Source organism: Bombus vosnesenskii, unplaced genomic scaffold, assembly GCF_011952255.1.
Source record: "Bombus vosnesenskii isolate JDL3184/JDL3185 unplaced genomic scaffold, Bvos_JDL3184-5_v1.1 scf7180000013262, whole genome shotgun sequence".
Lineage (NCBI taxonomy): Eukaryota > Metazoa > Arthropoda > Insecta > Hymenoptera > Apidae > Bombus > Bombus vosnesenskii.
This window is the reverse complement of record NW_022882922.1, coordinates 5642167-5669889: the sequence shown is the minus strand read 5'-3', so window position 1 is coordinate 5669889 and position 27723 is coordinate 5642167. Positions and strand designations below refer to the sequence as shown.

Genomic DNA, 27723 nt, shown 5'->3' with positions numbered 1-27723 from the left:
AAATGTGTTCTATATTCGAGAGTAAGAATAATTGAACTCTTCGACGGAACGATTGTAAAGTATATGCGCGTCTCTGGTGTCTGGATGACTGCTTGCTTGTCTCGGAGACGAGGACGTGTACGAGAATAGGAGTGAATGGCTGCTGGCACGAGTGTATGCGAGGCTGGTTGTGTCTTCAAGTGCTAGCACGATCTTCCAATGAAATCGCAGTGCATATATACGTCGGGTGGTACAAGCCGGCGCAGACGCGCTACGGAAACAAGCAGGAGGGCGCGTATTTCCACCCTCGACTTGGGCTGGTAATGCCGTGGCCGGGGTGTGAAAATCAGGAGCGAGCCGCGGTGGAGTTGGAGGAGTCGGAAGAGAAAGAGAGCAGCGACAGGAGGGAGGATAAAAAGGGGAGAAAGAGAAGCGCCGGGGTAGGAGGAAAAGGTTGAGGAGGAGCGGAGAAGGGCGGAGGGGACGGTCGGGGAAGAGGGTGAGAAGCCGAAACACCCCTGGGTCCAGCGAGCTAGGGAGGATCAGAAGAGGCAGAGGAGCGAGATAGAGAGGGGGTGGATAGTCGAGTGAGAGGGAGAGATTGCCGCCATTTTACAGTGGCGCGGATCTGCATAACGATCAGAGACTGTCGTGTTTATCAAAGCTTTTCTCCGCCATCTGCATAATTTTCTGCCGCGCCAGGATAGAGAGAACGGGTGGCGAACGGAACGCTCGGACGGGAACGCCTAGATACCCTTGCTCTCCACTCTCGAGTGCATTTTATGTGCACGACTTATGAAACTTTAACGCCCTTACGAATAAATTACTCGAGTAAGCGTCGGTCGCTCTAGCCTTCCGGACGCGTGATTGGGCCATTTGCATTTCAAGTGAGGCGAATTAATAAAAAAATATTTGCCTAACTTCTTGTCAAAACCTGGATTCACTGTGCCGCCTTTAACGTAATCCTCTATCTTGGTATAAATAATCTTCTTGTCGGCAATCAGAATAGATATTTCAATGTTAGAGTTGCCTCGTAACGAACAAACGCGATCGTATATTTGTCCCATGTCGATTATCCGATTCGAGGTAGGAGGAAATTCCTGTGGAAAAGGGCGGCGAAATAAAATTTGCAAGAGACGGATCGATGTTTCTACGTCGACGACATATGTATTCGCGTATTAGAGCATCGACACGGCCGAATTCCCAAAGCAAACGTCGAGAAAGAAAAATATTTAGTGACAGTCCCTATGTATCGATGGGGTGGTACCCGTTATTAGGGTTCTTATTAACCCAGCATATGGACTAGAAGGGCGATCTCAGATACTGATCGAGCCTTCCTCTCTCTTTTACTCTCCGTGTCGGTGATCGCGCGCACAGATACCGCAGTTTGCAGTAACAGGTCCTATTTCAAGGGATTACAAATAGATTTAATCTTTATCGGCCATCTTCTGTTTTCCGATCTATCAGCCAGAATGCAAATGCTCGCTTCTCTCGGACCGTAAAAGGAAACTTGAAAAGAGCGAGCAAATCTCGTTTCGTGTAACGTTATACCTCGATCGTTCGGTGTACCATTTCATGGTTTTAAATATTTTTGATTCCTCGTTATGAAACCCACGTATACACCACTTTTGAAACGTAAACTCTAAGAAGATAATAGACGAAATTGTATTTCTATGTTTCTAATTAAAACGGGATGCTCTCTCTATTAAGACTCGAGAAATACAGGAAAGATGATATATTTTTATTCGAGCAGTGGATAATAAATTTCCAAACGGAACAGCAAATTTATTAATTCGTTTATCAAGAAGTTCAAGGGTAGAACAGTTAACGCGTTAGTTCACTTGATTTGGAGGCTTAATGAGCCCGTTGACACTTTGATGCAGGGTGTCCCGCGTGTCGCCAGGGAATTGCCAGTTCAATAATTCAGAGGCTGGCCGTAATGGAACTTGTCCGCGGGACTCGATCTATCATAGGAAATTGCACGGAGCCCTTTTACCGCCGCTCATAAGAAACATACATATTAGAAGAATAACAGCGGCCTAGCTCGTAACCTCGTGTGTCTGTCGTTCCGTTCCGAGAATTGATTAGAGCCCGGAAATAAATCGTGCGTGCGTGCGTGTAGGTGCATTCGTCGGCATATATCTATCCACGTTCGAAAGAGAACCGAGACATTTCCTCTAAAAAAAAAAAAAAAAAGAGAGAAAAGAAATAAAAAAGAGAAAGAAACTTGTCAAAAAGGGAAGATATGATCGGATTATGTAGAACGAGAGAGGAGAGAGTAGCGCAACATTGGATACGAGAGAAGAATTTCAAAGTTTATCGAATTCCCCACCCAACAGAGATGCTCGCTAGGTGGTCGCTGTTAATTAGCCGTCGATTCATTTAACGGGTTGACTGGCGCGACACGATTATTTCAAGTTTAACGAGCAGTCGATTAATATATTAATGACGATCAGAGGGACTTTGAGTTTTGTTGATGGTCGCGAGACGAAGATGACACGCGGCGTGATTAATTGGTGCATTCGCTTCGAAAGCAGAACCGGTTCGAAATAATCGCCGATTCCGTTTGTGCGAATTTTTCCGGAAGCTCTAAGCTCGTTCCATCTGTTCGAAACGAGAGAACTCGTAGCTCCGACAGCGAACCGGCCTCTCGTCGTCCGTCGGCACCGAGAAACCCTCGACGTCAAAAGCAAAGCTCAGAGGCAATCATGAGCTTTCGAATGCAAAACAGCAGCTTTCGCCTAGCAGCACTCGGCACTTTTACATTTAAATGTAAACTCGCTGAGTGCGCGCCGCAGAGCCACCCTCGCCATATCCTCCCCCATCAAGCAACGGACCCCTTCTCGACCCCCTTCACCACCTCTCGCCCTCCTTCTCTGCACATCGTGCACCCCTATCCGCGTACCGTTTCCATCCGCCTGCTCCACCACCTCCTCTTCCTCCTCTTCCTCCTCCTCCTCCTCCTCCTCCTCCTCTCTTTCGAGGACGTAGGCGATATGGCGGAGGCGCCTGGATTTAATATTTTACACCTCAAATGTTGGGCGCGCGCGCGCCAGCCAGCAATGCAAAACAGCTCGTCGAGTATCCCTCGAGCTGCTGGCCTCCTCCCTCCGTCGCCGTCCATAACGATTCCCTCCCCTTTCGGCTTAGATTGGATTTAAAACGCGCTAATTTGTCGAGCACGACGCGACCCACGCTTTGCACAACCGCCCCGCTCGCGTGTCTTCGACCGTCCGTGTGACCATACTCCTTCTGTAGTCGAAACTGCGTACAGTCGCGCGCCTCTTTGCCACAGAGGTATGTGTAGAGGTGTGTGGGCACGGTGGGCCACATCTAAATTTAAAATCTGCTTTGCATAATGCCCGACCTCGTCGTTGCTCGTCGACCCCGGGACCGCCTAATTGCGGCCTCGTTCGAGCCCCGTGTCCCTTCGACACCTACAGCAGCCATTCTCGAAAAACCGGCTCATTCCGCCCACCACCCCTCGCTCGCTTCCGCCACTTTGAATCGACCGACCAGATAACCGGACACCGTTCCCCTCGTCCTGTCCCTCGTTATCGATCTACCCTTTGTACGAAGATCGATCTTCGATTTTCGAGTAACCTACAATACGACGTTACGTCTTCTCTTCACGAGAAAAGAAATTTATGTTCCTCTAAGATTGAATGAATGTCGGTGGAAAGTTTCCACATTTGACTTCGTCATTATCATACAGCTCAGATATTTCAAAGCAATATCCGAGATCTATCGACTCATAGATAGATGAGTCGAACCACGAAGACACGTAGTAGCGAGGCCATATCTTTCGGCCAGTTGTCGATAATTACCAATTATCAATTACGTGGCGCGGTAACGAGGTAGCGTTCGATCGCTTCACGTAGCCGAACACACGTGCGGGAACGTGGAAACCTCGTTGAGAACGTCGGAAGTCGATCGAAGGAACTCGTTTCCACCCGTTCTTTCTTCCAAGGATAATGGCTCTAGTAATCTAGCTTAACCTGGCGATACAGTACGAAATGAAATATCGCGTATCTGGACTGTAATGGCCGCTTGTACTTGAAAGAAAATCAGGTTTCTTCGTTAAATAACACCTGCATGACAAAGAGCCTGTTTAAAATTACGGTTTGCAAATGAAATTCGTATATGACACGAGGATCAACGTACACACACGAGGTCGACGAGCATTCCGTACACGTGCCTACAGATTTCCATCCCTCGCCCACTAATACAGTCATCGTGACGCATTGTCCAGGAAACTTTGTCACAGTGGTCACGGGGTAGATCGTTCTGTATCGTGTTTAATGTAGTATTAAACGCAGCTATTGTGCCCTACCGTCCATCGTGTTCACAAATTTATTTCCTCGCTTCCCGCTGTCCATCCGCCTCTCCTTAGAAAAGAAAAAAAAAGCACGGACACGTGCCACCCCCGTTACGACGCAAAGAAATTCGAAAGTAATGTGATTACTCCCTTCTGTGTCCGTTTCTCGAGCAGAAACGGTCATCGGTCTGCGTTTCAGTAGCCTTGCATTTTCCACTAGCGAGGGAAGAAGAGAAAAAGAATCGTACCAAGTAAGAGGCCGGCGATAGGTATCCTCTTATTCACATGCTAAGACGTTTCGCCGATATTCGCGTACGATTCTTGGCAAATTAAGTTTTCGGTCATGATGCACGTGATTTCCCATCCCCCATTTTTCCCCCCTCTTCGTCTTATTAACACTGGCTGAAATTTGTAAGTTTGACGCACAACGGAGCATCCAAAAGAGTTATTTAATTTTTAAGACCGTAGGATGTTGGTCGAAATACCATGGTTTCATAGAAACGATGCATCCGATATTAAGCCGCAAAGAAATATCGAGGAGCAAACGGGTAAAGCGTGTTCGCAAGAGTACCTACATGCCTCTTACTGTCGTTACTGGCAGTTTCCTGCGATAACCCCAGCATTATACTCGTGGCCCCTGAATAACAGGGGAAGAGAATTCACAATGGGCCACAATGACTGAGCCAACATTACGAATTAGGCTCGGTTACGCGTTTATTGCTGATTCCGGTCCAGGACAGCGGCGTCGCAGCGTGTTTTCCAAACCGTGCGAGCAAACAGATGAGCTACGAGATACACGGTCGCGAAAGGACGCCACTGCGGAGATGCGAAGTATTAGCATTGGTTAGCTTTATGGGGCGTTCAGTTCCGCCGTTCTATCATCGTCTCTTTCGCGCCCGTGGTGTTCGTCTTTTCGCTCTCTCTTTCCAGCTCACGTTCGGGAGAGAGCGAACGCGGCAGATCAATAAAATCTGTCTGTCTGGAAAAGTAATGCCAAATCGACTGTCCGTTTTTGGCGACGAACAAATAAATGTCACAAAAGGAGTGGAACGGCTACGCGTACCGACCATTCCGTCGAACCAGACGCTTTAAGGTTCGATTTTCTCCTAGTTCGAGACGATCGAATCTATTTGCCAAAACACCGAAAGGGATCGACTTTAGAACATAGTTTGATACCGTAAACGGTCTTTATGGAATATTGATCAGGTGAAGTGTTCTCGTAGGAAATCGAAGAACCTGAAAAATTTGTTTTTTCACGGTTCGGTGACTAGCAAGACTGGAAAGCACGACAAGGGAACCGAAACTGGGACGCAATAATTATTAATCAATTTCGTATTAATTGTTTTCTGGGCGTCGAGCTTAAGTGGGATGTTGTGTTCTGGCTTCTGGCAAGCTCTGCCCCGTAACCAGCTAAAGTGTCATACAAGAAGATTAATTACGTCGCACCACCCTTTATATACACCATGCGTGTGATTACCCTTCTCCTTAATCCTTGGATACTCGTAAAAGTATTCCAAGTTGCGCGCAGATATTAAAGAAGTGTAGTAAACAGCACGTCATTCCGTGAGAAGGTATTTTCTTCGGGAATGACATTCGACGAAAGTTTGCATTTCGCAAATATTTAAAGAACAAGTTCTTCTGGAAATAATAACAGCTATTGTTTTACGTGCCAGCTTACAAGTACCCGTTTATTTCAGACTTATTTCAGTACTAAGTATCATACAAATTTACAAGAAATATTTTAAGGAAGTAACAGCCGCAAATACGATCTTCAATTGATTTAATCTCAGATCAAGACCTCTTCGTTTTTTCGAATAAGCACGACTCCTTCGTGGTACATATCTACTCTTCGTCGAGTTCTTTTTCGTGATTGCACCCTGGTTGGTGGAAAAAAAGGGGTACGCGAAAATAAAAGAGACTCGAGGGAATAAGATTTCGCCGGTACTTCGTTCTCGATCCACGAAAGAGCCAAGTTAGTTTTATTTTACAATCCATCGGCTTCCACGACACGGAGGGGTGAGTTTCGCCGTCTACTGGTAGGTAGGTACTTCAGTCGAAAGACGAGAAAGAGAGAGGAAGAGAGAGAAAGAGAGAGGAAGAGAGAGAAAGAGAGAGAGAGAGAGAGAGAGGAACGTGGAATGGTGGTTGGAATCCTTCTGGATGGTTGGACGAGTGTCGAGGAGGGTGTATAAGTTGCGAGGGGGCGGACCGGCTGTCAACTAGTGTTTTAAAAGTTTGCGACAGTCTACAAATTGGCTCGCTCAGTTCTTTTTAAAAGCACCACCAACCAACCACGTCGCGTACCCCACTGTGTCTGTCCTTCATGTTCGCAGCCGTATCGTTCAACGGAAAGCTTACGAAAGTTTTTGCTAGCGTCAATTTATACGTCGAGGATATATCTTGTTATCGATAATCACGTAAATTGACGACATCTTCGAGCTTAACCTAACTCTCGTGTAAGGAACACGAAATTGAGAAACATTTGCGCGGTGAAAGGATATTCTAGAATATTGTAAAAGTTGCGCCCGTTGGTGCGTTACTATTCGACGAACGCAAATGATCGCCTAGGAACGTGGTGAAACGGCCGAAATAAATCGTGAGAAGGGTCTTTTTCTATCAGCTATTGTACGCTCGATCATTATTCTCGAGAGTTTCGAGAAAAGTTCCAACCATTTTTGGACAAATCGACTTCCATCTAGAAGACGCCGGTCCTCGTATGGGGAATATGCTTGCGTGCGATTCAAATCCCGGAAGTTTAAAAGTATTTCGACGTAAAACGTGGCCATTTCTCAAATTTTCTATGCAGCTACGCTCCGCCGTGGGCGCATTTGATACACTCTATTAGTCGCATCCCCGGACTGATTTATCGAGTTACCCGCATTATTATACATTTTCCCAGTTACGGGACCGAGATTCATCGTATTCTGGTAGTTTGCCTGCTCTCCGCACATTCCATTAGTTGCGAGTGATCAATGGTTATTACGCGGACTTAAGATTCGAATCTTTTCTAGAAATGGAAATGTTTTGAAAGAAAAAAAAAAAAAAAAAAAGAAAAAAGGGAGGAAAAAGAAACATAAAAATGATATCTATACGCGTCTCTCTATAGAACGAATTATGTACGTACTACGTGTATCGCAAAAAATGATAAAACTTGAAAGCAGTCATTGATTTTAATGCTAAGAAGTTCAGGTTAGGAGTTTGAAACCATGAATAAACATACGAATGTTAAATGAACTTGCAACGCGTAAGCAATTAATTACTGTACGTTTTACCTGGTTTTTTCTTGTTGGAAAGTGCAACATAGGGACAAAGTCCAAAGAGTCCACAAGTTTGCGTGTATTAGCTATTTGGATAATATCGGAGATGGTCTCGGTGAATCGAACATCAAAAAATTCTGCGAGAGGAACGATGGTGATTTTAATCCGCCGCCATTGTTCGATTGCATCGTCGATGTGGTTGAAGTTAGTGGTAAATCTGTATGATTCCGTTGTTCCTCGATCCATTCTTTCCGAGCATTATACACAATCATCCATATGCACGCAGAAAATACTGAATGAACAAAACGTAAACTTTGTCAATCATTCATACGGAAGAAAGAACTCGATCGACAAGTACAGTCTAATTAGACATACTCTCTATCGGTGAGTTATATAATTTTAACATACTCACCTAGATAGACACTGCACAGTGGAATGTACCATATTGATTTATCGTAAACATCATATTGCTGTTCGTGCGTCAGATGAATAGACAACGCTACAGACTGATCTATTATGCTAATCACTTGCAAATAAATCCAAGGCACGGCGCACTTAGGTTTCCTCTGTGAACGTAGACCGAAGTTAGCAAGATCGTTAGCGAGTTTAAGCAAGGTTGCTACGTGCCGAAAATACGTTCTTCAAATAAAGAAGTCTACGATCGATTCACTTTCAATACACGACTACAACGCCTGTTGTCTTTGGTCATTTACGCATTGTATTTCGAACTTATCGAGAAACATTAACCAGCTAAATATATACTTACGGAAATTGATCCCAAGGCGAGATACGCACTGGCCAGTAAAAACGATACTATGTATACAAGGAAGAAAATCACGGCTGTTTGTGCTAAGAAATTCAAGTTCTACATTAGTGTCATGATATTTTTCGAATAAATCTATGCGTTCGTCATTGTACCCACCTTTATACCTTATTTGCAAGTTTTTCAAAACTTGCAACCAATTAAAACCAAGTATACCCCAATTTTCGACGGAATTAAAGAATCCTTCGTCCGTTGTTTTCGAAAAATATCTGCTCATCAACAGATTTATCATAAGTATTGACAGCGACTAGAAAAATGCAAAATGAATAGATAACATAGTAGGAAAAAGATATAGAAATAGAATATATAACGTAGTAACGATAATATTCGTCATCGATAGAAACAAGTCTAAACAGTAATTTAACAATATTTTCCGTTACCGTACCAAGTGTTCAAAACCGGTTTAAGTGACGGATTGTCTGTCACTTACCATGGTGTAGGTGCTGATGATCCTTGTGATCAACGCTAGTCCGATACAGTACATGTTCTTGTCGAATTGTTAACGTCTTGATACGATGAACTACGAATGCGAAATGCTCGAACCAGCAGGAATGATCACTGTTTTCGTTACTACGTCAAACGACACTTGACTGATCCTTCGTAAAAAATGTAAACACAAATGTCCACAAGTAAATACGCGCTTAAATTTTAAAACTACAAAATTCAATTCTTATAGCAATTCGATCCATCTACTAATTCCTCTGATTATTTCTTCATAAATCTACGCTCGAATAATTATTATCAATAGTAATCGATAATACTTCTAATCGATAATAATTAATTTCGCAATAAGGAGAAAATATTGCATTGGTGTATATATTTGATAATTTTTACGTGATATAGCGATCATTATAGAAAAATGTTATTATTTCACTCAGAAACGTATATCTACAAAACCCACATGTGTTGACAATAATATAAGCTTCTCAAAAAATAATGTTTATTATATTTCTAACGTGGATTTAATCACAGATCGAAAGAAGACTGTATTTTCGACAGTAGCCTCGAAGCCAGCCGCGCGCAACGATCTGCGCATGCTCAGTGTCTAAACTAGTCGAACGTAAATGTGTGCCTGACATGTGCTTTTAGGTTAGTTCCACGTTTTTTAATACATATTGTGTTTGTTAATCAATAATTATAGACGTGCGCGTTGTTCTTTTTGAAAGTGTACATTAAAAGAATAACAGTTCCAAATGACTATACAAGATATGGATATTTCTTTGAATATATGTGCAAAACCTGTTGATAAAAAGGTAAGTGAAAGGTTAAAAATGTTGTTAAATTGTTATTTTCATGGAGAATTGTAATTTTTCAATAGAAAATAGGGACAGAAGATGATTCTGTCCTTAGTTTAATGAGGCAGACAAAAAATGAGGTAACTAAAAGTAAAGTTCAAAACAATAATGAGTCAAAAAAAGTATCCGTTAGAGAAAATAGTACGACTAAAAAAAGAATTAAACAAAAGTCTTTAGGAGCAATTGTTGCACTGAAATTAAAGGGAACTAATACACCTAATAAAAATCAGTCTTCTGTTGTACAAAATAAATTAAAGACTAAGTCACAAGTAAATATTAAACAGAAGCAGTCGCAACAAGACATATCTAAAGAGCCTACAAAAGAATATAAAAATGATATAGAAATAAGTGACTCTTTGAACAACAAAGTGAATGAAGATTCTGATGTCCCTGTTATTTCATTCACTAAAGTTACCAAAGAAAATTTTGGTAAAACTTTGTTAGCAAGAAAGAGAAACGTTACAGATACAAATACTAAGAAGACATTGTCTAGCATATTTTCAAAACGACCAGAATCTGAAGTTAAAGAAACTAGTTTGTTCGATTCGTTAAAGACAAGAGAACCAGATGAAAATGATATATCAAAAAAGAAAGCTAAAGAGGAATTTAAAGAAGAATCCAAAAAACCTTCTGATTTACCAGAAAAGATAAATCTTGGCAAGAAAAAAAAGAAAAAACAGCTAGAAAAGTCTAAAACTGATAACAATAGCAATGTAGGAGATAATAAAAATACAAATGTCTCTCATAAACCTGTTGGAAAGATATCTTCCTTATTTGGGCATAACCCAGATATACCAAACATTGGACAAAGATTAGTAAAACCGATAAACGAGCCTATATTTACAGGGACAACCTTTACCGATCTTAAAATTCATCCTTTCATGGTTAGTATCGTAGAAATGGTATATCTGATATAACAATATATATTTTAATAATTATGAAACATTTTATCAGATATCTAACTTGGAGCAAAATATGCATATCACTAAAATGACTATAGTGCAGCAGAAAGCAATTCCCCAGATATTTTCAGGGAAAGATATTCTAGTTAGATCACAAACTGGTTCTGGGAAGACATTAGCATATGCTTTGCCTATAGTTGAGTGTTTACATAAAATTAGACCAAAATTAAGTAGAAATAGTGGTTTGAAAGCTCTTATAGTTGTGCCAACTAGGGAATTAGCACTACAAACTTACGAGTGCTTTCTGAAATTAATAAAAGTAAGTGCTGCATTATTAATTATTTATCGATCACTTGAGTACATTTCCATTCATTTTCCAACGTGTTTAGCCATTTACGTGGATCGTACCAGGATATCTAGCAGGTGGTGAAAAAAGAAAAGCAGAAAAAGCTAGACTGAGAAAGGGATGCAATATTTTAGTCGGTACACCGGGTAGATTACTAGATCATATAAAACGAACGACGGCTTTAAAATTGAGCGATGTTAAATACTTCGTTTTAGACGAGGCTGATAGAATGTTTGACATGGGGTACGAGAAAGATATCTCTGGGTATGTTCTTTATCCGTAGCAAAAAATATATAAAAATAAAAATAGAAGTAAAATAAAAAAAAAACTAATGTTAATATTTTTATAATACAATACCATTTCAGTATAGTAAGTGCTTTGAAGGTTTCACTCCCAAGTCAAAACACAGGATACGATGCCATGAAAATGTTGCGTCAAAATATAAAGAAAGTTTTTACGGATGAAGATCTTGAGCACTTGGAAAATAGTGCTGATTTAGAAGAATCTCGAAACGATAAGCAAAAGGATAACTTATTGGTTGAATCGAACAAGGGTATAGATGTAGAATCTGAGGACGATGATATTGTCGACAATACTAAACGAAAACAAGTGTATCATTCTAGCAGTGACGATGATTCCGACCAATGCGAGCCTTACGTTAAATCGAAAAAATCAGATAGGCAGAAAGCTTGTTCAGACTTTGTGGAAAAGAAGGAGTTTGATACCCTGGAAGATAAGACGCAACTCAAAGAAGATGATAATCATAGTGGGGACGAGTCGAGAAGGCAGACGATTTTACTTTCCGCGACCTTGACACAGGCGGTAGAAAAATTGGCAGGCCTTGCTATGGATCATCCTGTTTTCATCGATGCTGCTAAAGAAAATTTGGAAACAACCGGTGGTGATGCAAACGAGCTTAACGAAGATTTAGTAGTTCCACAAAGCGTGAATCAAAGTTATATCGTCACACCTCCAAAACTGAGAATGGTGACTTTAAGTGCTTATATCGCGGGAAAGTGTCAGGTAGATTTTCTACATGAAACTACAATACTATTTTTTCGTACTTAAAATTTTATAAGCTTGCTTGTACTATTAATAGAGCCACGGTCAACATAAAATACTGATATTTATGGCCACGCAAGATATGGTTGATTATCACACGGAGATCTTATCGTCTGTACTAACTAAACCCATCGACGAAGATGACGACGATTCTGATCCTTTGGTCGATGTGGAATTCTTCAAATTACACGGTAGCATGACTCAAAAGGAACGAACCGAAGTATTCAAAACTTTCAGACAGGCGAAAAGTGGCGTTCTACTCTGCACGGTAAGTAACGTTTTATGCATCTAATAGTTAATAGCTTGGAAATTTTCAATGATTTCGTGAAAGCTTACCCATTAGCCTAAAGTAAAATAGAGTCACGAGATCATTTTATGAAAACAGCGAAACTCCTCTGTGAGAACAAAAATTATTACAAAACAGTGGCAAATGAGAGAAACGGAGAAGGAAAGAGTAGAAGAAAAGCTAGAGACGCCAACGGCACTCCCCCAGCGGTAAATTACCCCGTGGCTTATTCTTTCGGAGCAGAATTTAATATCTCTGGACCCACGCTGTGCCCGGAGGTTAAAAATTATGCGCGCACATGAGGCCTTCGTAACGAGTATAATTATGATTGTTTGTCCGTTATCTGCTAGCCCTTTCTTTAATTGTTTTCTACATTTAAATAACGAATGCTCGCATTAATAATGCTTATCCTGATAGAGAGATTTCATCGGGAAAGCCGTCGGTGCTGATACTGATACTCACGAAAAATTCTAATTCTGGAATGCGAGCATTGGCTTGAAAGGCGTTTCCTACGTGTTATTTCGAAGAATAACGCGATGCAACGGTTTACGACCGATAGACAACTTTCTTTCCTTTACTAATTACCATCGTATTAGACGAATCAAATTAATCGTGTATCGATTTAGTGAATCAACTTTCTGTTATATCGTGACTCCATGACAACTGCTTTATCATTTTAATTAGTGGTGAAAGTGATCGATCCTGACGCCCGATAAATATCGTTAAAAATGCAGTAGTAATAATTAAATTCATTATCGTTCGCTTTGCAATTTTCTTCCTCGTCGGTTAACATGAATTTAAAGCGCCACTTGAACGAAGAAAAAGGAAGAGACCATCAAAGTCCAGCGGAATGCACGAATTTTAAAATTCATGATCCACGACACGCAACAGTGTTACACATTACTCACAGCAAAGATTAATTTCTTTTAATCAGGCGAATGCATCGTTGATTCAACACGTGTTTCACGGTAACTCGTTACAGCTTGTCATTATTCTTTCTACCTTCTTCATTAGTCTCTATATAAACCGATTAATTGCTATTAAGATTATCGAATAAATAAAGCAAAGAACGTTTAAGGGAAAACGGACATCACGAAACGTTTGTGCCGGTGTTTTCGTCTTCGTTAAAATTTTGGCGCTTTACTTTCGAAAGGTACAAACGTTGATCGCAGAGTGCCTGAACAACGATGGCAGCCGCCCACATTTTACAGCGTCACTTGAACGAAGATTCTATGGCAGCATTATTAATTTCCACGTTGAAAACTCACGAGAGCCCCCGCGGATGGAATGTTCCGCGGCTCTCAGCGGTGGTGAATCCGGATCCACGAGGTGATCTATGGTCCGAGTGAGATGTTTTGAGCGGACGATCCGTTCTCGATCCTCCGAGCCACGATCGCGGCCTCTCTCCTAAACGATCGTTTGTCTTAATCGCTGCCATCGATCGCTCCTCGTCCCTGTTTTCGTTACATTATATCGCACCGGTGGCAGCTGCGGTGCTTGTTTCATCTAAAGATACGTGGGCGTCCTCGGCCGATTTCACTTTATCAGACTATCTTTCGGTCGAGTTCTAATCGGACTTGTTTATACCCGCCGATCAATTACGACGATCTTGAAATATTCCTTCTCGGGAAAATAGTCGATCATTTAGTATAATATATTTGTATAGAATAAGTTTATTGTGGAAAAATAATACCATAATCAGCGTGAAGAAACGGATGAAACAAAATCGCGCCGATAAAACACGGTTCGCCGTCAGGATCAGTATTTTATTTCGATAGGGCTAACTTCTTTCTCGTTTTCCTTCACCCCGGCGCCTGGACCGTTGCGTCGTAGGTTGGCGTCGAATTAATTCGATAAAAAGATATAAAAAGGAAGAAGACAGACACATCCGTATCGTGCCGCGAAAGAATTTTCGGGGCTACGACGCCCCCCACTGGTGGTCCGGGATTAGTCTCCAGGGTCGTCAAGCAGAAACTCGATGTGCTCCGTTCGGTAAATCATTGGTTAACCGAACGCAAGGAAATCAGGGCCGTGCTCAAACGTTCGCTGTTGGGGTTTCACAGCGGGCGCTCGCTGCCAGCCGCGCGCATTCACCTTCGTACAAAACGAGAAATCGGCACGGTTTGTAAGACATTTGTACCGGCAGATCGCACGCTCTCTCGGTCCTTGCTCTCGCCTCTTGGATTATTATCGAAGAACAACATGTCCGAATCATCGGCCACGGCACAACTTTTCTCTCTTCAAGTTTTCCATAAGTATACTTTTAATTTCAAATGTACACGTTCGATTCTCCTTATTTAGGATGTTGCAGCTCGAGGATTGGATCTACCAAAGGTGGACTGTGTGATTCAATACACAGGACCGACGTCTGCCAGGGATTACGTGCATCGAATCGGTAGAACCGCGCGAGCTGGTTCTTCCGGTTCGGCCACTATCTTTTTAACCCCGCCAGAAATTGAATTTGTCCGAATGCTCGAGTCTAGGCGTATCAGAATCAGGCAAGAGATCATGGACGATATTTTAAACAACCTACTGACTCCCCTGTCGAAACATTCTTCCGTTCACAACGCAGCGATCGGGCTTCAGAATGAGTTCGAAACTATGGTGTTGGAAGATACGAAATTGCGGGAAAGAGCGTGCAAAGGTAAGTCTGCTCTAAATACGCTAACGTAGATGGGTGATAGATGTATGCACGGAGGTAAGAGCTCGATAGAAAGTGGAGTCGGCTTTACGGTTTTACGCTTAATCCGATTTTAACCTCTGCCATGATGAGACACAAAGTACTCAGGAAATTTAGCGAAGGATGAGGAAGCACGCACTTCGATTCAGTTGGATCGGAACGAAAGCGAGCTGACTTTGGGGGACAGTAAGCCAATTCCAGCGGGCACCCTACTCGCATATAAAGCAACCCTTACACGACCGCGTTACAGAGCCTTTGCTCCGTCTCGGTTTTCGTCGGCCACTTGGATATTTACATACTCTCTGGATGATGGGAGCGATGATCTTGTTTGCTGTGTCATGGTTCCCCTATTAGAGTCGTTAAGCCGAAAAATTTATTTGTTGCGATAATAAATCCATTAGAACGCGACGATTCGAGTTTCATTCGGAGGGAATATTTATCCTTATGCTCGAATATTACGAGCCAGCTGTAAAGTACGATTTGCGATGGCAGAGAGACACAGTCGATAGTGTCGGTAGTGTTCTCGCCGTTCGAGGGTGATCGATTCCAAAACGAAAAATAAAGGCCATAAATCTTTCTAAGAGGTTTTTGAATTTCGTAGTTGTATCACGTCAAGCGTGGCTTTACACGAAGGTTAGCCACGGTTTTTGAGCGCTTAGCCGCCTCCAGATTTGAGTGACGGTACACAGTTAACCACTTGACCGTGCCTCTACGTGCCTCGGGTGATTGATAGATTAATTGTCGTTGATAATTCGACGCTGCGCTTTCCACGAGGTTGTGCCGTTACAAAGAAACAGAGAAAGGCCGTGAAAGCAAGAGATGAACACAAATTTGATTTAGTTGTACGTACCTTGAAATCGGAAACCTTTCAGACGATACCGTGATTCTTTTCTTTTTTTTTACAACACCTTGAAAAATCATAACGATGACGAAGCAATATCTAAAAAAGAAAAAGAAAAAGTATCAAACACTTCGTAACGATATCTTTCGTTCTTTTCTAAGTCCAGAATTTAATTCGCGAGCAATGTAGCATCCTGGCAGAGCGCATAGAAGTGGAAATCTTGCTAATTCGTAACATTATCGCCCCAATAGAGCCGAACAGCCCTCAATAGTGAATACAACTCTATAGAACAACCCCCTGGCCTTCGACCACTACCACCAATCAAAGAGATTCATCCACTCCAGCTCGTGTATATGTGTCGTCCTTTATACCAGTCCTTAGCTATAACCGTTTCAGTGTAACTTTGGTAAACGATTCCGATACTTTTCCATCTTTATTAAATTCTATGAAAATTTATACCATCATCTGCCCATTTACGTTTCTTCGCGTTTGTGTTATAGACTTATTACCAATGAAACGATATATAGCAAATATTTTTTTGAACGAAAAACGTAATTCAATTTTCCGAAATAAAGGAATTACGAATGTTTATCCCCTATATATTTTTTACAAAATTCTTTCTACTAAGAGGAAGTGGATAAATGGTACACAACAAGTTAGATCGAATCTAGTGTAGACCACTTGCACGCCTTTCGCATGGGGGTGGCCCACACAATCCAACCACTGAATGTGGCTTCCGCCAAAACCACTTACGCTTTGTGGCGAGAGACTCTTAACAATGCGATACAGGATACAAATACAATAAGACGCAGTTACATCACTTAGGAACAATGCCACCCCACCCGGCCCACTCTTGCATCCCCTACTCGCGTTCTCTCTGCCTTCTCGGCTAGATACCACCCCCGCGGGTGATTTATGTGCTAAATGGAGAAAAACATTTCTCCCTTTTCAACGTCGACACCGGGCCACGAGAGAAAGATCTTTGCAAGTTTCTTATGTACGGAAGCGTCGAGTCGGGATAGAAGGCAGACGGAAATCAAGCCGGAAAATGTCAAGACATAAGGTCTACGTGGTGAATTATCGGAATTAAAGACGCTTAAGTTTTCCTGACAGAAATAGTCGTCCAAGTTCTTTTTACTAGATCTTACGTTTTAATTTTCACGTACGATATCGGTTCGACAAACAAATTTGATATGCGCTCGGAAACACATCGGAAAGAAACAACGAACTCGCAGATATTCTTTGACATCGATAATCGTAGCTTTCGACTGGGATGAATTTGATCGAGGGGGAGAAGCTGAAGCATGCCGATCCGTCAAAAGAGCGGACAGAGAAGCACTTCACGGTAGATTTTTCGCACGGAGTGACAGTAACACTGGCACATGTCAAGTTCTCTCAGGATCGGCGAACCCCCGAGTTTCTCACCCGCTCGCGGAAGCTGGCGAAGTTAAGAGGTAATAAGGGGGATGACTATTAGCCACAGCACTTGACTCGACCCCCGTTAATGCCTCTTAATAGCACACCGCGGGCCACACACCCCATAGAATCGCGTGCGCTGCCTGCCCCCCGTGGAACTTAATGGAAGCTCGATTAATAAGGGCGCGCAGTCAATGATTAACATCCGAGTTACAGTGCACGTGGCCTCATTTACACGTGGACGGGATCCACGCAATTCTTAAAGCAGTTCGCGACGATTCTCGAGATTTTGTTCGCGTTGCTCGTCGAACGTTATTAGAGCTTGTAACGTCGCACGATCAGCTGCGATCAAACGCGCGAGTAATCTGGAATCTGGTTGATTTTCAGCGTACACCTCGTGGATACGTTTCTACTCTAGCTACCCACGCGACATGCGGGAGATCTTCGATCGACGAACCGCCCATTTGGGTCACTACGCAAAGAGTTTTGCTCTAAGGGAAACTCCGCAGCGAATCGGTGGAATAGGGAAAAGACTGCACGAGAAAGACAGCTCGAAGCAACAGCATAACAACAGGCTCACGAACGAGAAGTAAGTACTCGATTTTATTTTGCGATGTCTTTATCGTTACGTCATCTTATTCGATACGATACGATAATCCGAACGGATTCTTATTCGATTTCAAAGAGGAACAGACGAGACAGACTGCCGGGTGACCGGTTGGTCGATGTTTGAGGTAGACAATCACGGAGACGAGCTCGCTCGCAGTATTAATGACGGATTCATGCGTGGCTTAGCGTGTTAACTGCGGTGCACCCCTCTCTCCATCTCTCCCTCTCTTTCCCTCTCACGACAATAACTAACAAACGCAACCACGTGTGTTAACAGATAGTACACGCAAACGTAGCGGGAGGACAGCTCGTGGTTCCTAGAGAGGTTAGATACGTCAAAACTGTCGCTTTGTGTCATTCGTCATGTACGACGAACGGGCGGACATGGTGTACGGTGGCTGGCAACCATAAGCCATACGGCTCTCGTCGTGCTCATCCTCGTTGTTCCCTATCTCTCTCGGTTTCCCTTCGTTTCTCTCTATCTGACGTCGGTTGGCTCTCGTTCTCTCTAACCGCGTCTCCGTCTATCTCTCCGGGTATGCATTTCACATGGCATTCGGCTGGCTTCTGCCCTTCTCCAGGCTTCTCCCGTTCTCTCTCTCTCTCTCTCTGACTATATCTCTCCATTGTTCATAATTATACAATACGGCTATTAAACAGACTGATGCGACCGCTACTTCCGGCCCTGGCTGCGCCATTTACGGAAACCACGGGACGAGCACGAGCCTCCCTTCACTCTCTGCTTCTCCTGTCCCCGTCTCTAATCTTCTCCCTCTTTATGGAAAACTCTCACCCGCAACGTCACTCTGATTTTCTGGCCATCGCTCGTTATTTCTTCAACGTGCGGTATTTTTTCCGGCGCGAGGAGGTCGCGTTTCGTCGATCACGACTATCGGCCGATAAGACGGCGCGTGAACCGTAACGCTAAATTACTCTTTCGCTGTACAACGCGACGACCGTTTCGAATAAATCCGGCCTTTCCACTCTCATTTATGTCTCCTATATTTGGCTATTTCGTCTTATAGTTCTAATCGTAGAACTTACACAGTAACCGCCTGTCGCTCGCTCCAAAGGGTATTTACCTATCGAGATGTATATCGACGTTTCGTTAGTGACACGCACCATGCCGCTTTCTTTGGGGCAGACATTAAGCACTAACTTGTTTAATGCGATTTGAATGGGCGTGCTTTCGATGCACACAACGGGTAACCGACGGGTGCCCTCCACCCGTAGAGAGAGAACAAGTTCGTTTTAATGGGTGAAAGGCGGGCACCGAGCTGACGCTCCAATGGATCGAGAGACCCATGGTGTACGCCTCTGTGGGTGCGATTACGCCTGTTGTTGTGTGCGTTTCTCTATATATATTTACCGACTCACGCCACGGTATACGTGTCACCATGTGCGCCCGTGAACACGTCTAAACACCATCTTTTCCACGATGGATCATAGGATACGCGAGAAGGAAACGCTTTAGGAAACGTTCGTCTTGGAGAGGCGAATCGAAGGGAACGGTTGTTTTTGGCGAGGTTGCAGATTTTTGCGGACACATCGTCGTATCGGATGCTTCCGTAGAAAAGAACGATTCCGTTTTCTTTCTGATTTCGATGGTTCTTTTGTGGCGCAGCATTAGCCGCCGCCGAAGATTAGGCGAATAAAACGGATCGACCGGGAAAAACTTAGTGACGAACGTGAAATTCGGCACGGCAGTTGGCCGAAATTCCCTGGCACGCCAGCGGACCAGGGGGTGTATTGCCGGTTTTTAATGCGAGTCCGCTTTTTTGTCGATTTTCGATTACCTCGCTCTGTCCTCGCCACATGTCGTTTACGTCGAATTACCGAAAATTGCGGGTTAGCCCTAATGCGACGATTAAGGAGCGTCTCTGCGTTTTCAGGCTCGACGGGGAGCCGGCAAAGAAGCAGAAGCGTCAAGGTGACGAACCGAAGATGGGGTTGCTGAAGAGAGTCAGAATGCTTAACACCTCCGAGTACGACAGCGGCCTCGAGCCCGTGAAGAAGCCAAAGAAATCCTGAGCTACGCATTATCACCTCGACTACTATCGAACAAAATGCGATTTCGTTATCGTGATTCCCACCTCTCATGTAAATACACTGCCTTCCTTTAAGCGCACGGTTAACCGGAAAATCAGGTTACTCGCACTTTCCTCATTTTATCGAAGCTGCTGCTTGCTTATTCCGTTATACCATGCGATGTACGTATCCGTAGGTACATGGTTGCACAGATCGATTGTCTTGTATATAGAAATATGATCTCGTTCGATATCACGTATGATATAAAGATACCAAATGTGTGAATATTACGGAAGGAATAAACTCGGCTTACGAAGCTTGCGCGTTACGTTCCTCGTCTACCTCTCTTCCCAAATGAAGTAATTAAATAATTTCAACGAAATTCCTCGCTCCTTGCACAGTTCGTCGTATCGTATACTCGCAGAGCATAGTAAACAGTGCACTAAATTGCGCTACGCCGAGTGTGCGCGGATGTGGTGTTTTTTGGTCGTAAATATGCGAGGACGAGGCGTAAGTATGTCGGTATGCAGACGAACGCAGAATAAAAGGGGGAGACAGAACCGAAAGAGGAAGGGGAGGAATAAGGGCGGAGGGATATGATTAATACGGCAGCATTATTTTCAGATTTTTTGCAGCGCGATCCGCGAGCGCAAATTGCTTGCAAATAAAGGCGGCGTCGACTATCGCCGCTGGTAGGACAACGAAGAAGCGGAGGGGAACAACGTTGAAGAAGAGAAGGGGTGGAGGCCGAGAGCTCAGCCGGGCTTAATTTAATTTAATTATGCCTTCTTTCTTCGCTACCAACGCGCTGGAAGATAGATGGCGTGCTCGGAATCGCCTGAATTGCCTCTCCTGCCGGCATCGGCGTTCGGAATTGCGATTTTCTCTGATAGATTTCGACTTTCCATTAATCGGTCAACCTTGCCGATTAATCGTTGCGATGGCGACATTCGCGAATTTTTCATTCGAAAGTTCGATTCAGCGTTCGGTATTGCATTCGCGATTCTACTCGGCAGCCGATTTCCAAGTGGCGGCTGCGTCACGAAATAGAAATTTATTCGGTCTTCGCGTGCAAAGTTCGTTGGTCGATTTACCCGCGACGAGGAATAATCACCGAACAGCGATTTTTATTCCGCGTGACCGCATATTTTCGAAAAATCAAGCAGATGGTCGTGAGCCGACCCATCGTGTCGTTCGGCCCGTTCCTTCGAACTTCGAGCAGATTCATTTGCCTTAACGATTGTCCGCGTGCCGAATAAAGTGTTTTTCATCGTCGAAAGAACAGTAAGCGTCGCATGACACGGTGAAATTTAATTAAACGTAATGTCCCTCGCTCTCGTCCCGATGCCTTTTCGAAACCCACCCAAGTAGCAATCTGTGAGCGGGCACATTAGACGAGACGGGGCAAAGAGTGCGATATTTATTCGTAATGTGCATCGCAATTCGTCGTGGCTTAGCATCAGTCATAGTCATCGCGAGCGTGCACACGCTCATAATGAACCGTACGATTAGGATATCCCGTTTGTTCATTCGTCGAATGGGTTTCGTGGACGAAGAAGTAATCGTAGATTGCTTCGAACGAATAAAAAGGAAAGCCGAAGAAAGGGTGTAATTCTCATTACCGGAGGATATGCGCAGCTTGAGTCCGATTAATATGACAGAAAAGGGAGGAGGGAAGGAGATGGAAAAAAAAAGAGGGGAGAAAAAAAAACGATAAAGAAAAGAGCCGACTGCACGGGGACGAGCCGCGTATCCACCCTCGTGTTTCGTTTTTACGTAGAAAAATGCGTGTCCGCGACTAATGCGCCACTGAAAAAACGTAAGCAGATATAAAAGGAACCGATTATTCCGGGCGATTACCGATTTCCGGCCAGTTAACGATTTTTTCGAATCGTTTACACCGCAGACCGTGTTCGTTATTACCAGTCGTTACATCTGGTATTTCGTTGGCTGCTTTTGAATTACGCCAACATCGAAATCAACGCGCACCGTTCTGCAACAGATTGCAAAATACGGTTTACGAAAGAATTCGTTTAAAAGGCGTCGAAGTTCGATTTTAATTGGATACTTTCAATCGTTACGTTATTTCGAGAATACGCGACACGTGTCGCACGATTCTACTATCGAATTATCGCAGCTGTTCCACGGGAAATATCACGTGTGTCTCACGCGAGCCTATCGTTCACGTGACAAAACTATTTGACGATGAAAAGTATGTTTTGTGATTTCACGCTCGGAATTAAGGATAATATATATCGAGGAGATGATCGTCGATGTTCGGACACCGGTTCGACGATCCCTCTCGCTAGTGTAGCATATTTTTCGTAATAAGTACGTTGTTATCGCGTGCATCGAAAGATATCGAGACGTTTGATCGACGCTCCGAAAGGAAAAGAAGGAAAGAAAGAAAAAGCTGGCGCGATCGTTCGTGTATCGGGCGAACCATGTTAATAATTCAACCGTGTACGTAGATATGTAATTGTTGCTCTAATTATTCCGATAACGGTGCAATTAAGTTTCACGAATAACGCGATTTATGTCAGCGATGCAGTGCACTCTCTCGCCTCGACACAATGAAGAGAGAATTCTTTCGTGACGGCAGGAAGACGAGAGAATTATTTCCTCAAGAGCGGCAAGTGAAATCCGTTCGAAAATGCGTCGGAATCAAGGCGATTAGCATTTTGCAGGCTGCTCATATCCCATGGAAACGTTTTATTGGCCTGTCGTGTGAAGGAGCCATTGCCTCGGCCAGGCGGCGGTAGCAATAGTTGCACGTTACCTGCAATAGCTCTACTCTTCCCTCGTTATTTCCTCGTCTATACGATATGGATACATTGCAACTGCACTCACTGTGTATACTCGAATCCTTGGGTTAAACTAAACTGCGATCCGGTTACTCAACGTTCCCTCTATACACTCTCTACGTCTCTATTCGACACTTTAGATTATCTTCTCCGACGCGTTACGGAGATTCTACACGTTGCGTTAGTAAACAGAATTCTAATAGAGAATTAAGTTTTTCGTCGTCTTTGGTCGACTCGATTGGAAGGGGGGAAAAAAACGGAAAACGCATAACGGCGAAAAATCGTGTAAGCGAAAAGTTGCGAAAAATGTATTACGATGTTGCATTGTACCGTTTCGAACATCGTTATGTTCAATTCATGGTAGATTTGCCGGTCGATAGGATTTCTCGTGCATTACCGCATTAGTGCACTTCATCGCGATAAGTAACAAGCTGTAAACTGCTTTCCCCGATGTGATGCAGGACTGCGCGATTTTGTTGCCTCGGTACAAACGATAATAGCGCCCGTATACACCGGTTACTTAACGTTCATTATAATTAACACGCTCGATGCCTTAACTTTCCCAGGAGGAAAGCGAGAATAATGTGCGTTTGTAATCGCCGACGCGTACGCATTTAAGTTTATCATTTCCTCGAGTCGCTAATGACCAAGGAATTTACAAAATTTAACGTACCTTGTAAGTAATTTTAATAGATCTCGACTCCTTTAACCCCTGCCACGTACCGTGGATTCCGTTAGCTTTTAATTAATATAATTACAGCATCGGGCAACGCGTCATATTTCTACAGACTTAATGCAAACACTATTCGAGTGATTCTTTAGAAGGTGTTTTGCACACGTTAAAGTACAAATCGGAAAAGGCAAAGATTGGAAAAAGTAGCGGCGTTCGCCAATTAGAAATATTTGGACGAAAAGTAAGCCATGCAGGCGGAGTTTAATGAACGATCGCGCAGAGCGGAAGCGTGGAACTCGGTGAAAGCAACGCAATCCCATTTCGCGAATTCCGGGTGTCTTTGAAGCGACGATCCGCCGCGATATTCGCGCTCCGTGTTCCACAACAATTAACCGATGGCAATTAAGACATCTAAATTAATTCGTTATAAACAAGCCAGATATTCCGTAGCGAGCGAAGCCACGTAATTGCCCGGATTCTCACAAGCCGCGCAGAAGAGAGAGAATCCTCGGTGCACACCTACAGCTGCATCAACGCGCGGCGTGTTATACATAATGTATATGCATGTACACCTGCAATTTACCAACACGAGCATCGTCGCCCGGTAATAGCAACAATTACTTTATTTTACCATCTTCCCGGTTCTCAAACGAGCGCGCGAGCTTCACCTAGGCAATTTCATTTCCTCGCATTTTAAATATCCGCCTGTATAGAAGAAACCCGTCGTCAAGGCGACTTTCTTTTCTCGCCGCGGAATCGGTCGACTGTTTAGACGCGAATTAAAAAGCCTTCTGCGCATTTAGCTCGCCTACCGGCTGTCGGTGCGCGCTAAAACGAGACTCGAACGTTCGGGAAACAATGCGCTGATTAGACGCGATCTTCGGTATTTATGTCTGCCGTTGTAGCCTCCACACGTAACGATGGCCTTAATTTGATGATCAAGATCTGAGAAAATTATAAGTTACCGTTTCCTGGAACAGCTTCCCGTTGCCGTGTAATACACCAAATTGAAATTGTAATTTAGTCGTATGAACGCTTACTTACGCTTTGAGTACAACGATGCTTATTCTTTTCGTCCGCTTATGACCAGTCCCTTTTGCCCATCGATAAGCATCGATAATTATATGCATCGATTAAAAGAAGAAAATAAAACCGTCCTGTAGAGAGTTTGAGCTACGTAGGAAAGTTAACAAAGATAGGACATTCCGTGCACGAATGTACGAACAGGAACCCCGGTTGGCGTTTCATCGTCGCGAATACACGGTCCGAGTGGTTTTATGTAATAATTTCATTATTGCACGAATCTCGATAGCTTCCTGATGCCGTGTTGTTATGTTACACGATAATTGTCGTTTTTCACGTCCGTTTCCTCGTTTCGAATTATTCTAGTTACGATCCGAATATAATAATAATAATGCCCGGAGCGTACGGCATACGCTTCGAAAACTAGGCGTTCGATAATGTCACAATAAAACGCGACGTCGCGCATCACCGCGACAACAATTCGCTCTTTCGTTTTATACCTCGTCGTTTACGCTAGTTTTTTCCTTTTTTCTCTGCCAACGCTTCACACGGTTTGAGCGCCGACGAAATCGTTAGAAACTCACTGTCGCAAACATACGTTTTGCGAAATTTTATGTAACAGTTTCGTCGTCTCGCGACTCCTGCCAGTTTCCTGACGGGATAACGCTGCAACGCACGGTAATTGTCATTTTTCACGTCCGTTTCCTCGTTTTAAACCATCCTGCCTATTCGCTGAGCGACATTTTAACGTTAACGAGTATGTAGTAGTTTAACGACACTCCTGGGACTTAATTGGCTACCGGTGGATTCATCATGCCGCTCAGCTACGCCTGTTTCTTTTGTTTCACGGACGCATCAATGTTGCGCTTAACTTTGCAATCCCTTCTCACCGGTGATTAATGTCCTGCAAACGATGCACGATGATGAACAATGACAAATCACTATCGCCGAACTGGTCGGCAATTTAAAAATTCGAATTTAAATAACGAAAATATCATCTCTCCTTCCCTACGACCAACGAACGAAAGAAAAAACGAAAGAATGGAAAGACGACAACTACGGAGACTAGTACAGGATCGTATTGGCGAGAGAACATCGTTGCCGACAAATTGCAAGGAGTATCGACAGTGTGACGTTTAGCGAATCGATGATGTTGCTGCTGGTCGACGCCTCGCGGTAAAAACGGCGGTTTGAAAAAAGAAGGAAAAAGGAAACGACGGGAAGAGGGAAGGGGTGGGGAGGGATACTCGAAAATTATTCCGATATGAAACTCATCGCGCGGCGTATCGCGTCAAAGGAGCCAATTTAAAACAGCCCTTTCCAAGATTATCAGCGCGTCGTTGCGGTGGGATTAATATATAAAAAAGACGAGTACAACGAAGTCGGGGAAGGGTGAGCCGAGAAGAGAGATAAAGAGAGAAAAAGAAAGAGTAAGAGGAGGGGCAGAAGCGTGCGGGATTGGTAAACTTCCCGGTAATTTGTTCGTCAGTCGCTTTGAACCTCTTTTAAACAACTACTGTGTTCTCTTCCACGTTTTTTCGCTATCTTCCCCCACCCTTCGCGTTGCTCGTTTGAAAGAGGAAATTATTGCAGACTCGACGAACGAACGAAGGAAAAAGAAAGGCGGAGAAAGGGGCAGGGAAACCCCTGGACGTTGGAGGAAAAACTTCGTGATTAAAGGTGCTTCGGCTTGTTAAATTATTCGGTAAGAAAGTGCTTGGGATGGCATTAAAGATTCTATCGTGAGAAGTTTCGGATGGTATTTCCCTCGCAATTATCGACGAGTCTAATGAATTTGTTCCTACTTCCCTCTTGCTTCATCCTACGCCGCTTCTCTGCAAATCTCAAATGCATTAAACATTTCAGTGTCACTGGTGAACGACGAGCATTTCCATTTCTTAAGTAATTACAGAGAATAACGTGGATTTCAAGAATGAGAAAATTACAGCAAGGGATTGTGTTGCCTTGTATCCTTAATTGCTCCACTTTTAAACGTACATCCTGGATCTTGGTATTAACGACACGCGAGCTCCCTCCGAGTGGTAACGAATATCCTTCGCAGCCGCAATAAAACGTTAATTTGGAGTATCGACATCATGAAAGCAACTGGGCGAACACGATAAACAGATTACAAGATACTTGCCGACCGCAGTGCCCTCGGGCCGGGTTCTACGTTTCTACGTATTTACGTATTTGTAATGCACTTAAATACATTCTGATGCAAATTTAAACAGTTTCTTCAGATCGAAATTATTAAAACAGAAACTTATCTGTATTTCAAATTCCTTCAAACATACGTTTCTTCGCGTTTAATTATATGTGTATCGTTATTTCTACATCTATTAACTGCTATCATACCATATTAAAGGCGATTTCAGAGGCATTATGAAACATAGTTATAAAAGATAAGATCGTTATAACTTACCGCGTAATCTCGGTTACGGATCTCGGCGTGCGTAAAATGGCGTTGAATTTTCCGCTTCCTACGTTTGTCGTTAGAAGGTATTTTTATTCCTCCTCGGTCCTTACGTGACTTCTCATTGCTTCTTTTCAAACGAGACACGCAAACACACACATGTCGACAGATGGTCAATTGAACGTTCTACAGCGTCGTTGGCAATTCCATCAAACGCTCTTGTAACTCTCGATCGGATAGAATGATAAAACTTTTCGAGGTTTCCTACTTCGTTATTGCTATTTATACCGTTTCTAATTACTTGCGATTACTCCGATAAAAAAGGTCAGATGGATTATTTCATTCATTGATAAATATTATTGTCGAACCAAGTGAGAATGACATCTCATCGATATAATTTTCTGCTGCGTCCAAGTTAATTCGAGGAACGGTGCAACACGGTTCGTTGTACCTTCGAGGCACGAGTAATAAAAAGTGAAACGATCACGATTGGACACACCTGTAACTGCATGGCCATTATGCGATGTTGTCGTGTCGATTTCGAAATTCGATCGCCTCGGATCACCTAAGGTTTCTCGACCGTTACTCGTTGTCACCGGCTCTGCCAGATTATATTTGGATTTGCATACGATCGACGCGAGTCACGAGCTGCCGCGTTACAATCGCACTAACACATATTCCCGTTTCCGTATCGCATCATAGGGAACAATTCAACGCGTTAATTACGGAGGCACAAACGAGATATACGAGAATCTCAGGTAGAAACGTGTCACGCCGCGAAAACACTTGATTAATTAATCGGGTACGATGCGAACATTGCGCGGCGAATTGAACGTTGACAAAAAAGTTAGGTTACGTTCTACTCGGCGAGTCAAAACGGTTCTTACTAATCACTGAATATACCGCGTTGATATTTATCATAATTGGATATCGTAAATCATTTTAATTAAAAAGAAAAGAAATAC

The 27723-nt window shown here is 43.4% G+C and overlaps 2 protein-coding genes across 5 annotated transcripts; one reads left to right on the top strand and one right to left on the bottom strand.

Moving 5' to 3' along the window:
* Window positions 1–1699: 1699 nt before the first annotated feature.
* Window positions 1700–27614, bottom strand: LOC117230339. Of its 4 annotated transcripts, XM_033487667.1 has the most exons (8): window positions 26768–27614; window positions 15799–15888; window positions 8808–8973; window positions 8477–8624; window positions 8321–8403; window positions 7967–8120; window positions 7570–7846; window positions 5958–7304 (listed from the first exon to the last, which is right to left on the bottom strand). In XM_033487667.1, the coding sequence occupies exons 3-7, from the start codon at window positions 8859–8861 to the stop codon at window positions 7641–7643; spliced, it is 645 nt and encodes a 214-aa protein (XP_033343558.1). In that variant the 5' UTR covers window positions 8862–8973; window positions 15799–15888; window positions 26768–27614; the 3' UTR covers window positions 5958–7304; window positions 7570–7640. The 4 variants fall into 4 exon arrangements, with proteins under 4 accessions (XP_033343579.1, XP_033343558.1, XP_033343569.1 ...); XM_033487678.1 differs by lacking the exon at window positions 15799–15888; XM_033487688.1 differs by lacking the exons at window positions 5958–7304; window positions 15799–15888; window positions 26768–27614 and adding an exon at window positions 1700–2156 and having other exon boundaries at window positions 8808–9240.
* Window positions 9380–20170, top strand: LOC117230324 (probable ATP-dependent RNA helicase CG8611). Its single transcript, XM_033487629.1, has 9 exons — window positions 9380–9630; window positions 9696–10556; window positions 10627–10893; window positions 10964–11184; window positions 11286–11943; window positions 12020–12250; window positions 14570–14912; window positions 17593–17794; window positions 19707–20170. The coding sequence occupies exons 1-9, from the start codon at window positions 9571–9573 to the stop codon at window positions 19843–19845; spliced, it is 2982 nt and encodes a 993-aa protein (XP_033343520.1). The 5' UTR covers window positions 9380–9570; the 3' UTR covers window positions 19846–20170.
* Window positions 27615–27723: the final 109 nt, after the last annotated feature.

What these genes read in the sequence shown, in the direction of transcription:
- LOC117230324 (XM_033487629.1), top strand. Translation starts at nt 9,571, where the DNA reads ATGACTATACAAGATATGGATATTTCTTTGAATATATGTGCAAAACCT. An exon ending in TTAAAATTCATCCTTTCATG is followed by an intron (nt 10,557 to 10,626) that starts GTTAGTATCGTA and finishes ACATTTTATCAG; the next exon opens with ATATCTAACTTGGAGCAAAA. An exon ending in AACAGGCTCACGAACGAGAA is followed by an intron (nt 17,795 to 19,706) that starts GTAAGTACTCGA and finishes CTGCGTTTTCAG; the next exon opens with GCTCGACGGGGAGCCGGCAA.
- LOC117230339 (XM_033487667.1), bottom strand. Translation starts at nt 8,861, where the DNA reads ATGTACTGTATCGGACTAGCGTTGATCACAAGGATCATCAGCACCTAC. An exon ending in CTTGCAAATAAGGTATAAAG is followed by an intron (nt 8,404 to 8,476) that starts GTGGGTACAATG and finishes TGAATTTCTTAG; the next exon opens with CACAAACAGCCGTGATTTTC. An exon ending in TCGCCTTGGGATCAATTTCC is followed by an intron (nt 8,121 to 8,320) that starts GTAAGTATATAT and finishes CTACGTTCACAG; the next exon opens with AGGAAACCTAAGTGCGCCGT.